This window comes from Papio anubis, chromosome 6 (genome assembly GCF_008728515.1).
Source record: "Papio anubis isolate 15944 chromosome 6, Panubis1.0, whole genome shotgun sequence".
In the NCBI taxonomy this organism is placed as follows: Eukaryota; Metazoa; Chordata; class Mammalia; order Primates; family Cercopithecidae; genus Papio; species Papio anubis.
This window is the reverse complement of record NC_044981.1, coordinates 103,664,912-103,679,397: the sequence shown is the minus strand read 5'-3', so window position 1 is coordinate 103,679,397 and position 14,486 is coordinate 103,664,912. Positions and strand designations below refer to the sequence as shown.

Sequence of the window (14,486 nt, the reverse complement as noted above, 5' to 3'; positions counted from 1 at the left end):
AGCTCTTAAAACTGTAAGAGAAATAGTATAGGGCTTTGTGTAATAAAACATAGTGCAACTTTCCAACACTGATACCTGTGGACATTTGGTAGGACTGTATGCTTTTTCCATGTGAAATACGAAATTGAGGATTTCTCATAAATTTAGGATTGCTTTGTAAAAATAGTTCACTATTGGTAGAAAGTAGTTTATATTAATAAGTACAAAAACCAGAAAGTCAGTGAGAAAAAATGTAAAATAAAAAGGTAGTTATTAATCTGCAGTTATTTACAATGTCAATTTTCAGAGTTAACGAATTACATGATCCAATGTACCAGTACCGAGTTGACACCGGGAATTTCCAGGTAAGGATTGTTCATGAAGCCTGCAATTTTTCTTCTTAATGCTGTTTTATAAAATTACTGAAATTTGTGACTTAAATTGTTATGTTGAGCCTGCTGACTACTTGGGAAGGACTGCATAGAAAGTTCAAGGGTGGAAGATTTGGGGAAACTTTTTTTTCTTTTTTTTGGGGGGATGGAGTCTTGCTCTTGTCACCCAGGCTGGAGTGCAGTGGTGCGATCTTAGCTCACTGCAGCCTCTGCCTCCTGGGTTCAAGTGATTCTTCTGCCTCAGCCTTCTCAGGAACTGGGACGATGGGCGTGCACCACGACACCTGGCTAGTTTCTGTATTTTTAGTAGAGATAGGGTTTCACCATATTGGCCAGACTGGTCTCCCAACTCCTGACCTCAAGTGATTTACCCATTTTGGCCTCCCAAAGTGCTGGGATTATAGGCATAAGCCACTGTACCCAGCAGAAAAGCTCTTTTTTTGTTGTTGTTTTGTTTTTGTTTTTTTGGTTTGTGGCTGACACAGTGGCAGCCCCTGGAAGGACACAGCTGAAGCCCCGTCACTGTGGTTCTGGTCGGCTGCTCTTCCCTTCCCAGTCAGGTGTCGGGGAACACCAGGTCTGTGGGCTCCAGAACAGACCCCAGGGCCCACGTCTGTTGCTGAAGGAGACACTGGAGAACAGAGCCTTCTCAGTGCTAAACCTGCTGGTCTAGTCCAGTCCCTTTGCTTTACATAAGGTCCCAGCTCAAGTCACTCAGGTGCTCTCGAGAAAAATGATCCCGATTCCTGCTGTGCTGTCCTGTGTTCTGAGCCTTGACCGTAGGAGGGGAGCTCTGGTGCTGAGAGGACAGGAAAGGGCTGGGGGGATGGCGTGGGCCGGAGTCATTGAGGAGCGGGGACTGCGTCCAAAGATACTGTCCACGCCACAGCTTGGTCCTTGTCAGAACCCACGGGCTTGCCCTCCCCATTACAACTCTGTCTTCAGAAAAGGGCTTTGTCTTGCTGTAACATTACAGAATTGTGCACTTTTAGACCTTAGGTCCTGTAGAGCATCTAATTCAAGCCCCTCATGTCACAGATAAGAAAAGAGAGGTCCGGAATGGTTGATGGTTGAGACGGTGCGTGGATTCTCAGGGCCTAGTCTGGGTCCTTTTCTTGGATATGTGCCACCTTCCCACATGCAGGGGAAGGGTGGGGAGCCAGCCCTTCACCCCCAGGGGCGAGAGAGACAGATAGTGGCCGCCGCGGTCTGAGCACCCACTGTGCCTGGACAGGTCTGTGGTGGGAGGAGTTTGGGCTCTGCCCTGCTGATTTGCAAGGCCTGGGGTGTCGTCCACCTCGGGAGCTGCATGTGCTCGCAGTGGGACTGAGCGGATGGTCCCGGGTGGGAGCCGTTGTTCTGCTTCCTGGAGGGACGTTCGGGATTTAAGTCCCTTCTAAAAACCTGTGGCTTTGCTGCCTGTGGTGGTGCGGGGAGAAGGTTGCAGAGGCCCTGTTCTGACTCCAGTGCTGCCTTGCGCCCTCCTAGGGAATGAAGGTCTTCTTCATGGTGGTGGCAGCGGTGTACGTCCTGTACCTCTTGTTCCTGATAGTGCGGGCGTGTTCCGAGCTACGTCACATGCCTTATGTAGGTAAGTGCCCCTTTCAGAATCAGTCGGTGCAGGGGTGGCTTGGGAGTGACTCGGGTGGGAGAAGAAGTGGTTGGAGTCTCCTAAGCCAGGGGCCTTCCTTGAGAGCCCAGGGACTGGTCCATCCCACAGACTGGGGACCAGGGTACATGGTCTCCGGGAGGCACAACAGACCTAACAGGTTAGTCTGGCATTTGGGGCCTTCAGAGCAGCCTGGGTCCTGCAGTACTGCACCCTGCAGAGCAGAGTGAGTCACCCTGAGCTTGGGGGATCCTTCCCTGAACCCGTCCCACCAGAGGATGGTGGCTGTGGCCTCCTTGGACACCACCCTGGCCCTGGGAAGGGACTAACATTCTCTTGGGCTGCAGGTGACTCCGGCCATGTCTGGAGGGAGGAGCATTTGTCCAAAGAGCTTTGCTTCATTTTTGTTTTATGTTTTTCAAAATCAAATGAGAGTGGAATTTACATCCAGGGTTGTTAATGAGAATTTCTTTCTTTTTCAGATCTCAGGTTAAAATTTTTGACCGCGTTGACTTTTGTAGTACTTGTCATTAGGTAAGAAGACCTTATTTCTTGAAAAGAGCAAAACGGAATTTTTCTTTTACTGTCAGGAATATCTGTTCCCTCCTTTTGTGGGGTAGATTTCAGGGTACTTCTAGCCCAGTTGACTCATGAGGTTAGAGGGCCTCCCACCAAGGGTGGGCAGCTGAGAGCAGCCATCAGCCTGGAGAGCATGTGTTTGTTGTAAGTGGCGGGGGACTGGAGCACGTTCACTCGCACACTCGCCCCATGCTGGGCGTGTTCTGTTCTAGCTGTGCCACCTGCCACCTGTGCCGTGTTCACAGTCACCTGCTGGACGGTTGGAAAATCACAAGACGGACGTGAGGGCACTGGGGACCTTGGGATCCTTGGGGTGTCCCAAGGACAGGACTCTAAGCATGAGTTAGGACAGCAAACACTCTTGAGCAGCATGCTCTGTTGCCACTGTTGGGGGAGATGGAAGGTGAGGCAGGCTTGGTCCTGTTGTGTCAGGGAGTGGGGTCAGCCTGAGGTCTCTCGGGGCAGGCTTGGCCTGGCCTGAGCGCCCCAGACCTCCCTGGGGACCAGTGCTGGCCAGTTGGTAGAGTAACAGAGCAGGCTGGGAAGTTGTTTCTTTGAATAGATTCCAGATAATTGCTTGGTGGTTTATGGTTTGTCTCTTTCTCCTAAAATCAGAATCCAGAGGACGGAAAAATCTAGCTGCTGTTTTCCTTTTTAGGTTGTTTGGATGGCAAATAAGTAGATGTCGGCTCTTTTCTTTTATGGGAGTGACAAGCGGCCTTTGGGAGGTCGGCCCTTGTCCAAGCTTTCCAGGTGGGCTCTGGGGGTCCCTACCTTGTGGAGGGCAAGGACTGAGATAGGTATCCAGGGCCGTCCACCACCACTGGGAGTGTGAACTCAGCTCAGACTTGAACTCAAATTTCATTCAGCATCAGAATTCACTCAGAATAATGCGGCATGTGTGTTTATTAGTCTCTGTTCAGGGCTACGTGCGCATGCTGTCCTCTCTGACGTCTCAGACACACGGCCATACAACCTCACATACAGGCTTACTCACACAACCTCACTCACTTTCACTCAATCTGATTTTAATTTTATACTCTTTTATTTTTACTTTATAGAGGTTTCAGACACTTGAGACTTTTTTGTTTTATTTACTTTTTACTGAGACTTTTTATTTGAGACTTTTTTGTTTAGACTTTACTTTTTATTTATTCTTTACATTTTATTAAGATCTTTTATTCTTTTGATTTTTTACTCTTTTTGTGTTTTACTTTTACTCTTTTATTTTTATTTTGATTTTTATATCGAGAGATTTTTTATCTCTTGAGACTTTTATATTTCGTGACGAGTATTTTTACTCTTGAGACATTCTTTATTTCCATAATTCTTTAGGGACTCTTTATATGATTTCCTTTTATATTATTTTGTTATATCTGATTCTTTATTGTTTTTATTTTTCTTTTATTTAATTTTACTGATTTTTATTCATGACATTTTCTGATTTAATTTATTTATTTTTGAGAGATTTGAGATTTCATGATTTTTGAGATTTTTGAGATTTATAGAGTCTTGAGATTTTTATTTTTGAGATTTATTTTGAGATTTAGAGATTTTTTGATGAGATTTTTGAGATACTTTATCTTTGAGAGCTTTAGATCTGAGTTGAGATTTTATTTTTGAGATTTTCTCGAGGACTTTGCCTTTGAGATTCTTTTTGAGATTTGGATTCTTTTTGTGATTTTTAGAATTTTTATCTTTTGTTCTTTATTTGACAGATTCTTTTGATTTCTTTGAGACTTTTATCTTGAGACTTACCGGATTTTACATTTATCTTTCTGATTTTCACTTTTATTTGTCTTTTATGACCATTTTACTCCTTTACATCTCTTTACCACCTTTTACTCTTTACACCCCTTTATACCTTTATACTTTTACACTCTTTACACTTTATCTCTTTATGACTTTATATCTTCGGACTTTGAGATGATTTTTTTATTTTTTGTTTTGATTTTTGATTTTGAGATTTTTGTCTTTATTCTTTATGTGAGATTTTATGATTTTGTTTTTTTTATTTTTTATTTTTATTTTGAGATTTTTTTATTTTATCTTTGATGCATTTTTATTTTATTTTATTTTATTTTTGATTTTTAGAGATTTTTGAGATTTTACCATTTGTCCTTTTATTTTATGATCTGATTCGATTTTTTGAGATCTTTTACTTTACTTGAGACCTTTAATTTCATCTTTATGACTTCCACTCCCCTTTAATTTACCTTTATTTTACACCTTAATCTTTTTTATTCTTTGTCTTTCTTTTTACCTTTACTTTTTTATTCCTTTTGTTTATTTTTACCTTTACTCTTTTATTCCTTTGAGATTTTGATTTTACCTTTATGATCTTTTACTTTAATTTTTTAATTTGTCTGAGAATTTTACTTTAAGACTTTTTACTCCATTTCTTAATTTTCTTTATTTTATTTTTAAAAAAAAAAGACCTTTGTTCCTTTGTTTTTAACTTTATTTCTTTATTTACTTACTTTACACCTTATTTTACCTTTACACCTTTACTTTACCTTTTATGACTCTTTACCTTTTTTATTTCTCACTCTCCTTTTACCTTTATTGAAATTTTATTCTTTATTTCTTTACTTTACTCCTTTATTTTTATCTTTTAATTTTTTATTTTTATTCTTTAATTTTAATTTTTAAAAAGACTTTTTGAGATGAGATTCTTTTATTTCTTTTTTTGTCTTTATTTTCTGATTTTTTATTTTATGAATTTTTACTCTTTATTCTTTTTATTTTTATGAGATTTTGATGATTTTATTTTTATTCTTTTATTTCTTTATTTATTAATTTTGACTTTTATTTTTGATTTTGATTTTTGATTTTTTTATTTATTTTTATGAGACTTTTGAGACTTTACTTTTAATTTTATTTTATTTACATTTTTATTTCTTTTACTTATTTTTGATTTTTTATTTTTATTTTTTTATTTTTGAGATTTTTATTTCTTGATTTGGTTTTAGTTTTATGAGATTCTTTATTTTATTTGACATTTCCTTTTTATTTTATTTTTGTTTTGACATTTTTTATTTGTTATGATTTTTATTTTTTATTTTATTTTATTTTATGACTTTTATTTTATTTTCAAGACTTTGAGATTCTTTACCTTTACACTTTACTTCTTTATTCTACTTCTACTCTTTACCCCTTTACTTTATTCTTTACTTTTACCTTTACAATTCTTGCTTTACATTTCACCTCACTTTACACCTTTCATCTTTCATTTACTCTTTCACACCTTTACCACCACACCATCACTCTCACACACCCTCACCCTCAAATTACCTAGTCCCCAAGTTGGGAGCTACTGTCTACTTCTGGTGACCTCCGTCTCGGAGGTTGCCCTGCCTTGTGATCTTTCTTCACGCTGGTGTCGGGACTCATTTATCCTACAAATAGTTAATGAGTGCCTCCTGGCAGACAGGCTTCTCTCTGTCACGGGATTTATGTTCTCACAGAGGGAGACGAGTGGCAAACAACTAAATACATTCCCCCTGCGGGCCATGCGGCAGATGAAACGAAGACGTGACTTGCGGACGGGAAGGGTCCACTTCAGATGAGTGGTTTAGGGATGTGTCTCTTGGGGAGGTGACATTTGGCCGAGGACCTGAGGAGGATCCCTGAAAGCTGTGGGGTGGCTGCTCCAGGCTGCAGAACAGGCAGCCTGGGTGAGCATCAGCATGGCGAGGTGGAGAGACAGCAGTGTCGCTGGAGACCAGCATGGCTGGAGACAAGCAGGCGTGGGCACGGTGGGAGGCAGAGCGAGCTCTCGAGTCTAGTTTCCATTCTGTGCTAGGAGACCGCCAGAGGGTCTTGAGCTGGGAGGTGAGAGGGTCTGGTGCACATGTTAATGAAACCGTCTGGCTGAGAGTGGCATGTGGGAGGTGAGGTGGAAGGCTGGCGGAGAAGGAGCCTATGGACCTGTTACCTGAGGCCTCTGTTGTCATCTGTCACCGAGTGGGAGTCTGAACCAATCTGAACCACAGGTGCTGCCTTCGTTGCTGTGCGAGTCACTGGAACTGACCGGGGAGGTGTTTGAAAGGGGAGCTGTGATGAAGGAGAAGCGGGCTTCCCTTGGGAGAGGGGGACTCTGTCACCAGAGATGGTCTCGAAAACCTGAATTACAAGAGCGAGAGCAGGGAGGAAATGTGCCAGGGGGGCTTCAAGGCCCCAAGTAGGGAGAGTGTGATGGGGTCCGCAGCAGGGTTCATCGTGTCCCTGCAGCTGGCCGGTGGGTCTAGCCTGCCTAGATCCGAGACCAAAAACCAGAGGCAGGGGCTCTGTGTGTGTGTGCATGTGCGTGCGTCTGTGCGCGTGTGTGGAAGTACCCATACAGAAATCATAACGTACAGACCAAAAAGTTGAATGGGATGAATAGAGAATTCTCTGAAGCGAATGCCGTTTTCATGCATGTTTACATATTGTCTCTGTTCGTCTGTCTTTTTCAGCATCGTCATCCTTTATTTGAGATTTGGAGCACAAGTACTACAAGACAATTTTGTAGCAGAGCTGTCAACTCACTACCAGAATTATATCCTTTTAACTGGAGGGCCCTGGCTGCAGGAGGCCTGCTTAGCATTGCAGCGGTTAGTGGCTCAGATTTGCCCCTTTCAAGAGGAGACAAGTCAGCTCCTCACGCCCTGTTCTCTGGAGGCCTCGTCTCTGCTGAGAGGCATCTCAGTTGGCCCCGCTGCAGCCCAGGGACAGGGCAGCCTGTCCTTCCTCTGTACACAAGAAGCTTGAGCCTGGAGGGCTCAGTAGTTCCCCCAGGTCAGGTTTTGGGTGGCAGAACCCGGTTCCAAACCCAGGGAGGCTGGTGCTCTGGAGCGTGCCCACACCACCCTGCTTTCCACCCAGAGGGGCAGGCGCCATGAGGTAAATGAGGTGCGGTCGCCCCTCCACACCGCGGGGCTCCAAGCCCCCTCTGCCCTCCAGCAGAGCACTGCGGGGTGGCTGAGGGCTGCCGTGCACCTCCTGTCTGCCCCGGGGGTCTCTCTCTCATCATCACTGAGATATAGGGGTGACAGTCATGGCAAGTTGAGCCTGTGTCTGTAGGGAAGAGCTCATAAAATACTAAGACCCCCTTCGATTCCCGCTGTGCCCGAAGCCAGTGGGGCAGGGCTGTTGCCTCCAGGGAGCCCTGGCCTCGCCCAGAAGTCGGAGAGGTGATGTGTGTGCTTGTTGGCACATACTCCTTTTTGGGGACACTTCAGGAGTTAATCGTTTAAATCTTGGGTTCTTTGGGATTTCTTATGTCCCAATTAATGCATGAATTAATACACGATTTTTTCAAATTTTTGTGACTGAATTTCATGCTAAGCTTTTATCAGATTTTCATAGGGGTCTGTAATCCAGAAAATATTCAGAACAATTGGTTTGAGAGTTTGTTTCCAATTCTTTATTTCATTATTGTGTCTAGAGACCTTGATTTGCTGTTTGCCCGTGGCCTTCCTGCCCTTTTCGTGTAACTTCATCTCTTCTGGCCCTGCCCTCAGTGCCGGTGACAGGATCGCCACCAGATGGCTCAGTGGAGCTAGGTTTCCACTGATGTGAGAGGCCACAGTTGATCTGTTATTTACTGTGACTTTGAAGAGTCCTTGTGACCCTTGGCTGTGGGCTTGAACTGCGGAGTCCTGACGTCTGGGTTAGGGATCCCCGGGCACTGTCAGGGGCTTGGCACCAGAAGGGGCTGCTGATTGCAGGAGGAGTGGTCGGGCTGAGGCACAGCCTCTGACTGCTGTGTCCAGATGCCGCGTTCCTTCCCTTGACAGCACCACCAGCCGAGTTCTTATCTTTCTATGGCCTGTTGAACTTCTATCTCTACACCTTGGCCTTTGTATATTCTCCGTCGAAGAATGCCCTCTATGGTAAGCCACCCTGGGGTCTGGGCTGCTGGCCAGGTAGCGGGCACAGAAGCCTGTGTTCCTCCATGACCCACTTCCTGGGTTTCCCATTCATGTGGGCACTGTGATTCCTAGTGACTTCTCTTGGCAGAGAGACAGTGAGTTGAAATGTTGAGCTCTGAGGTGAGTTGGGGGCCAGCATACGTAGAACCTGCGTTGTGTCCTTCCCACACAGTTAACATACTCATTTTGTTAGTGTCAGTCCTCAGCTTACGCTGTTCGGTTGGGGATTTTTTGACTTTACAAAGGTGCAAAAGCAATACACATTCAGGAGACATCACACTTTGAATACCCAAACAACCATTCTGTTTTTCACTTTCAGTACAGCATTGAGTAAATTCATGAGATGGTCAACATTTATTACAAAACAGGCTTTGATCCTTTGATCCCAGCACTTTGGGAGGCCAAGGCAGGAGGATTGTTCGAGGCTGGGAGTTTGAAACCAGCCTGGGGAGCAAAATAGAGACCCCATCTCTACAAAAAATTTAAAAATTAGACAGGTGTGGTGACGTGCCTATAATCCCAGCTACTCTTTTGGCTGAGGAAGGATGATCACTTGAGCCCAAGAGGAGAGGTTGCAGTAAGCTATGAGCACGCCGCTGCACTCTAACCTCGGGGACAGAATGAGACCTTTTCTCTTAAAACAAAAATAAGCTTTGCATTAGATGATTTTGCCCAACTAAAGGCTAAGGTAATAACACTTAAGGCAGAATAGGCTAAGCTGCGATGTTCGGTACCTTAGCTGTAGTCAGTGCATTTTTGACTTAATGATATTTTCAACTTAACAATGGGTTTATCAGGACATAACCCCATCGTAAGTCAAGGAACATCTGTAGTAGTGTTGTGACCATTAAAAAGAAAAGCCAAAACATACAGAAAGTCACCCAATAATGAAACCAAAACAACCCTCTTTCACAGGGAGTGAAAAGGATGGGAGCTCTCTAGAACATAGGCAGCCCCCCGCACCCCCCGACATCTTACAGTGTGCTGGCACTTTCACAAACGGCGTCTCACTGAAGCTTGACAGCAACTTTATGATAAACTTATAATTATGCCCATGTTACAGAAGAAGTAGCTCGCTGCAAGTCCAAGGACTGGGCCGGGGCAGGCAGGGCAGAGCCGCCTCTCCTGGGGCCTGTGTTCGGCTCCCCACTCCCCGTGTCAACAGGAGGCAGCTCGCCCGCGGGCACCGGCAGCCTGCCTGCTCCTTCCCACAGGCTGCCTCCCTCAGCCTTCAGGACGTCCCTGCCAAGCAGGCCAGGCCAGCCCTGTCTTGTAGATGAGAAAATAGCCTCATGAGATTTGATGATGGCAGCATCTGCAATTTGAATCCAGCTCTTCCCGACTCCCATCCTTTGTCTGGGACAACATTCTGCCTGTCCAGGCTTATCACGTCAGTTGCTTGAGATGAAAATGCTCTTGTTGGTTTTCAGAGTCCCAGCTGAAAGACAATCCTGCCTTCTCCATGCTGAATGATTCCGATGATGATGTGATTTATGGGTGAGTCCCTGTCCCTCAGAAGGCCGGCGCACCTCGGGCATCCCAGCCCCTGTCCCTCAGAAGGCCGGCGCACCTCGGGCATCCCAGCCCCTGTCCCTTAGAAGGCTGGCACACCTTGGGCATCCCAGCCCCTGTCCCTCAGAAGGCTGGCGCACCTCGCACATCCCAGCGCCTGTCCCTCAGAAGGCCGGCACACCTTGGGCATCCCAGCATGGCCTTGCATGTTTACTGAATGGGTTACTATTCTAAAATTACTTTTAAGGTATGAAAGCATTTACTTTGGAGTGTCGAGTGGCTCGTGGTTTTCTGTTTTCACAGTATTCGGGCTTAGATGTGGTGGTATTCCTTTCTGCTGGCTACCTGTGGGGCGTGCTGGCCACGGGAAGAACTGTGCCCTCTGGACTGATGGGTCCTGGGAACTGGGGGTGGGGGAGAGGAGGATGGGGTCAGCAGCAGTAGCAGTTGGAGATAGAAAATTGAGGAAGCAGGCCGGGCGCGGTGGCTCAAGCCTGTAATCCCAGCACTTTGGGAGGCCGAGATGGGCGGATCACGAGGTCAGGAGATCGAGACCATCCTGGCTGACACGGTGAAACCCCGTCTCTACTAAAAAATACAAAAAAACTAGCCGGGCGAGGTGGCGGGCGCCTGTAGTCCCAGCTACTCGGGAGGCTGAGGCAGGAGAATGGCATGAACCCGGGAGGCGGAGCTTGCAGTGAGCCAAGATCACGCCACTGCACTCCAGCCTGGGCGGCAGAGCGAGAGTCTGTCTCAAAAAAAAAAAAAAAAAAAAAATTGAGGAAGCAAAGCTGTGGTCGAATTCCTGCAGGGATGGTGTGTCAGTGTGGAAGAGATGAATAAAGAGCTGTCAGAAGTCAGACGGTCTCAAAGGTCTCTTTCCTCACAGGAGTGACTATGAAGAAATGCCGCTGCAGAACGGCCAGGCCATTCGGGCCAAGTACAAGGAGGAGTCAGACAGTGACTGAGCCCTGGCCAGCCCAGCAAGGCGACAAGGTGCCTGGATGCTTTCCCCGGTGACCGTCTGCTGACCTTCCCCTGTTATATTCAGACTTTTCTTATAAGCAGAGATTTCCTGTTCCTCATTTGTTTACATATTTTTTTAAAGGAAAACCAAAACTGAGGGCAAATTTAAATGTTTAGCTAAATTTATTGTCTTGGTGGCTATGAGAAGAGAGGCGCTGATAACAAGTTTCAACAGCCAAATCCTTTTTCATGGAGATTTCAGATGAGAGAGCATGTTTTCAGTGATGAGGAGGAAATCACACATTTTTAGTAGAGTGAATTACGTACTTTTTTTTTTCTGTGATCATTCACTGATTCCAAGTTCACGGGCCGCCTGTGACTAGGTCCTCAGCGTGACAGCCTCACCCTCTTTCTTCCCTTCTCCCTGGTACTGTTTTTTGGCCTTTTAAACTCAAAGGGAAGCCTTATCTGTGGCCGCTTCAGGGCAGTCCTTCCTCGTTGAGTGGCCAGTGCCCTGGGTAACCAGGTGGCTGAAGTGATTGGTCACTTACATGGACTGCGTTTGGTGCAGTGTGTGTTGTGACTCATCAGGGGAATGGGGGATGCCTGGGTTCCAACCCTTCACGTCACCAAAGGGGAAGTAATAGTGTGGAGTTCTGAGGAGGGTTTGATAAGTTGAATAAGGAAAGGCTAAGGTAATTTACAGGTTACCAACTCCTGTGGGGAAGGTCTTATTGCCATGGTGCTTTTCAGGGGCCTGTGTGTACACACATCACTAAATTGGATTTCCCTGTGGGTGGTAAATTGGGCAGGAGAGGAACCCTTATCATTCCAATAAATGGCAGTTTCTGCAATTCTGTTGAATATGAAATGCCACAGAGCCTTATTTATTTATTTATTTAAATAAAAGCTAAATGAGGGATCAGGCACAGTGGCTCACACTTGTAATCTCAACACTTTGGGAGGCCAAAGTGGGAGGATCACTTGAGCCCAGGAGTTTGAGACCAGCTTGGGCAACTTAGGGAGACCCCGTCTCTATAAAACATTTAAAAAGTTAGCCGGGCATGCTGGGGCATGCCCATAGTCCCAGCTACTCAGGAGGCTGAAGTGGGAGGATTGCTTGAGCCCTGGAGGTCGAGGCTGCAGTGAGCCATGATTGCGCCACTGCACTCCAGCCTGGATGTCAGAGCGAGAACCCGTGTCATTCATAAATAAAGCTTCATGAAAGATTGATAGAATATTTTAGATTAGTTATTGGCAAAAAGTTTTTAAAACTCATATTTGGAAACAAAATGAAAAGTAAAATGTTTTAAATGGTTCATGGAAAACGTATTTGGGTAGAAGGCAACTCGTGCTTCCGGAAGGGGTTCCCTGTCCTCCATGCGTCACATAGCGGTCAGGTAGGGATGACCTGCTCTGTGAAGTCCTTGGCACCATTGAATCTGTGGCATCATAGAAAGCCCTGGAGCTTCCCCGTTCCTTTCAGTCAAGGACTCCATATAGAAGTCTCGTGTGGACGTCTCCTATGCTTTCTTCTTCACCTCTGCAGTCACACATCTATTAACATCCGGTAACTGTGGGCAACCTGACTGATGCTGTCTTGGCGATTGAGGTCCAGAAGATGATAGTTCCGCAACCCAAACAGTACCTACTTTTTTTCTTCATCTATGCATTGACTCTCAGATTACCATGCAGAGCTTCAAATTACCATCCATGTTAAGTAGTGCTAGGACTTCAGAGATGTTCATGAGAAACTATTTGTTACGACTTTCCTTTGTATCTTTCAATTTAAACTTTAGTGATAATGTACTTTTAATATGGGTTCCATTCACATTGTTTTAAAAACCTTGTAAATATGAATGTTTAAGACAACTTACTGCAAGGGTAATTTAAGTTTACATGATTTTTAAATTTGCAATGATGTGTTTTTTTTTTTTTCTGTGTATGGAAAAAAATTTTCTGTTACCAAATTTTACAACTTCTAATAAGACTACTATAATTTTATGTAAACTGATGAAGACTTGTGCTGATTAACATGTTCTGTGATACAGTTTACAATTTTTAATCATTATAAAATAATTGTCCATGATTTGGAATGCTGTTACTTATCAGTAAATGTAAAATATTTGAGGCATTTAGCCATACACACACTAGAACTTTTTAAAACTTATCTTTGTCCTATAGTGTAATTATAAACTGATGACTTATCTTCATACATTGAGTTTTCATGCATCAGTGAAATGAAAAATACGGGATTTATTTACTTTTTGTAACTAAGTTGGAAATAAGAAAAAAATTAGTACTTTAAGGGGAAAATGGTTCTTATTAAGTCATGTATTTTCAACTTGTCTTCCCTGGTATATCATAAATATCAACTTATTACATACCCCATGTAAAATTTTGCTTAAACTCTCTAGCACTTGGCATGTAGAATATGTACCATAGGTATCCGGTTAAAACACTAAAGTCTGCCAGAAACTTTTGACAGTAGCAAGAAAATTATTGAAGAAAAAATAAACTATTTACTGAGGGTAGTTATGTTAAAGTTTTTGCGAACTTAAAGGGCTGACTTTAGTTCTTTCATGGTAATGGCTTGAATAACATCATCTTTGGGATTTTTTAAATACTGGTCCAGTCTAGCAGAACCTGGAAGATGACCAGAGGTATTTCAGTTTCCCTAGGGAGAGCTTCATTATCCATGTGGATAATAAGTCTGCTTGATTTATTATTAAATCATTACAGCAGTGAAGTGGTGCCATTTTCTCTCTCTTAAGCCCCATTTGAAAGGCTAGAGAAGGGGATATATATACTATATTCAAGGTTTGTAAGGTTGTTACTGTACATAATTGCAGATTGCAGTAAAAGCTTAGATACATTATGTAAACCCAACCCACTAAATGAGCAGGTTACAAGACAAATGTTACCAGCCCCAAGTATTTTATGAACTATTTACTGAGGGTAGTTATGTTAAATAGATTATAATGTGGTAAATTATTTCCTGAATCCTTTATCACAGGAAAAACACAGATCCTCATAAAAGGGATAATTAAAAGGGATGTCTCTGAACATTTAGTGAAGATGAGACTTAAAACATGAAAGTGTATTTGTGTATTTTGAGGGTTTTAGAAACCAGTTGCCTTAGAGGTTAGACTTCTTTTCCCCTGGCCAAAGGGAAGTTGTGTGAGTCTGTGACATCTTGTGATGCTGTTTATCTTGGTTTGACATTGGAGATACGCTGGTAACTATAACACCATACTATAAAACAGAAGAATTTTCTGCTACTGAAACTGCCTTTTTACAAAATGACTGTAAATATTTGTAAAGTAACACTAAACTTTAAGCCCAGAAGGAGAGGTTCTAGAGCCATGTATTCAGCTGGGGACCTGTCCTTGGAGCACAGTGCCACCCCATCACAGTGTTGCTGTCGTCAGGCAAAAGTGAATGAGCAAATTCGTGTTTTGCGAATGGCTTAATTCTGACACTACCTTTCTGGTAAATGTTAATAAATTTTTAATATTCACTTCTATGTGTCTT

The 14,486-nt window shown here is 43.9% G+C and overlaps 1 protein-coding gene across 1 annotated transcript in view; it reads left to right on the top strand.

Moving 5' to 3' along the window:
- Positions 1-14,478, top strand: part of TMEM181 (transmembrane protein 181) — a 106,877-nt gene extending 92,399 nt beyond the window's left edge. The window contains 7 exon segments of the mRNA XM_021937702.2: positions 287-344; positions 1,860-1,962; positions 2,463-2,514; positions 7,017-7,099; positions 8,346-8,435; positions 9,905-9,971; positions 10,876-14,478. Of these exon segments, the coding sequence (XP_021793394.2) occupies positions 287-344; positions 1,860-1,962; positions 2,463-2,514; positions 7,017-7,099; positions 8,346-8,435; positions 9,905-9,971; positions 10,876-10,954 (532 nt within the window). The 3' untranslated portion in view covers positions 10,955-14,478.
- The last annotated feature ends 8 nt before the right edge of the window (positions 14,479-14,486 follow it).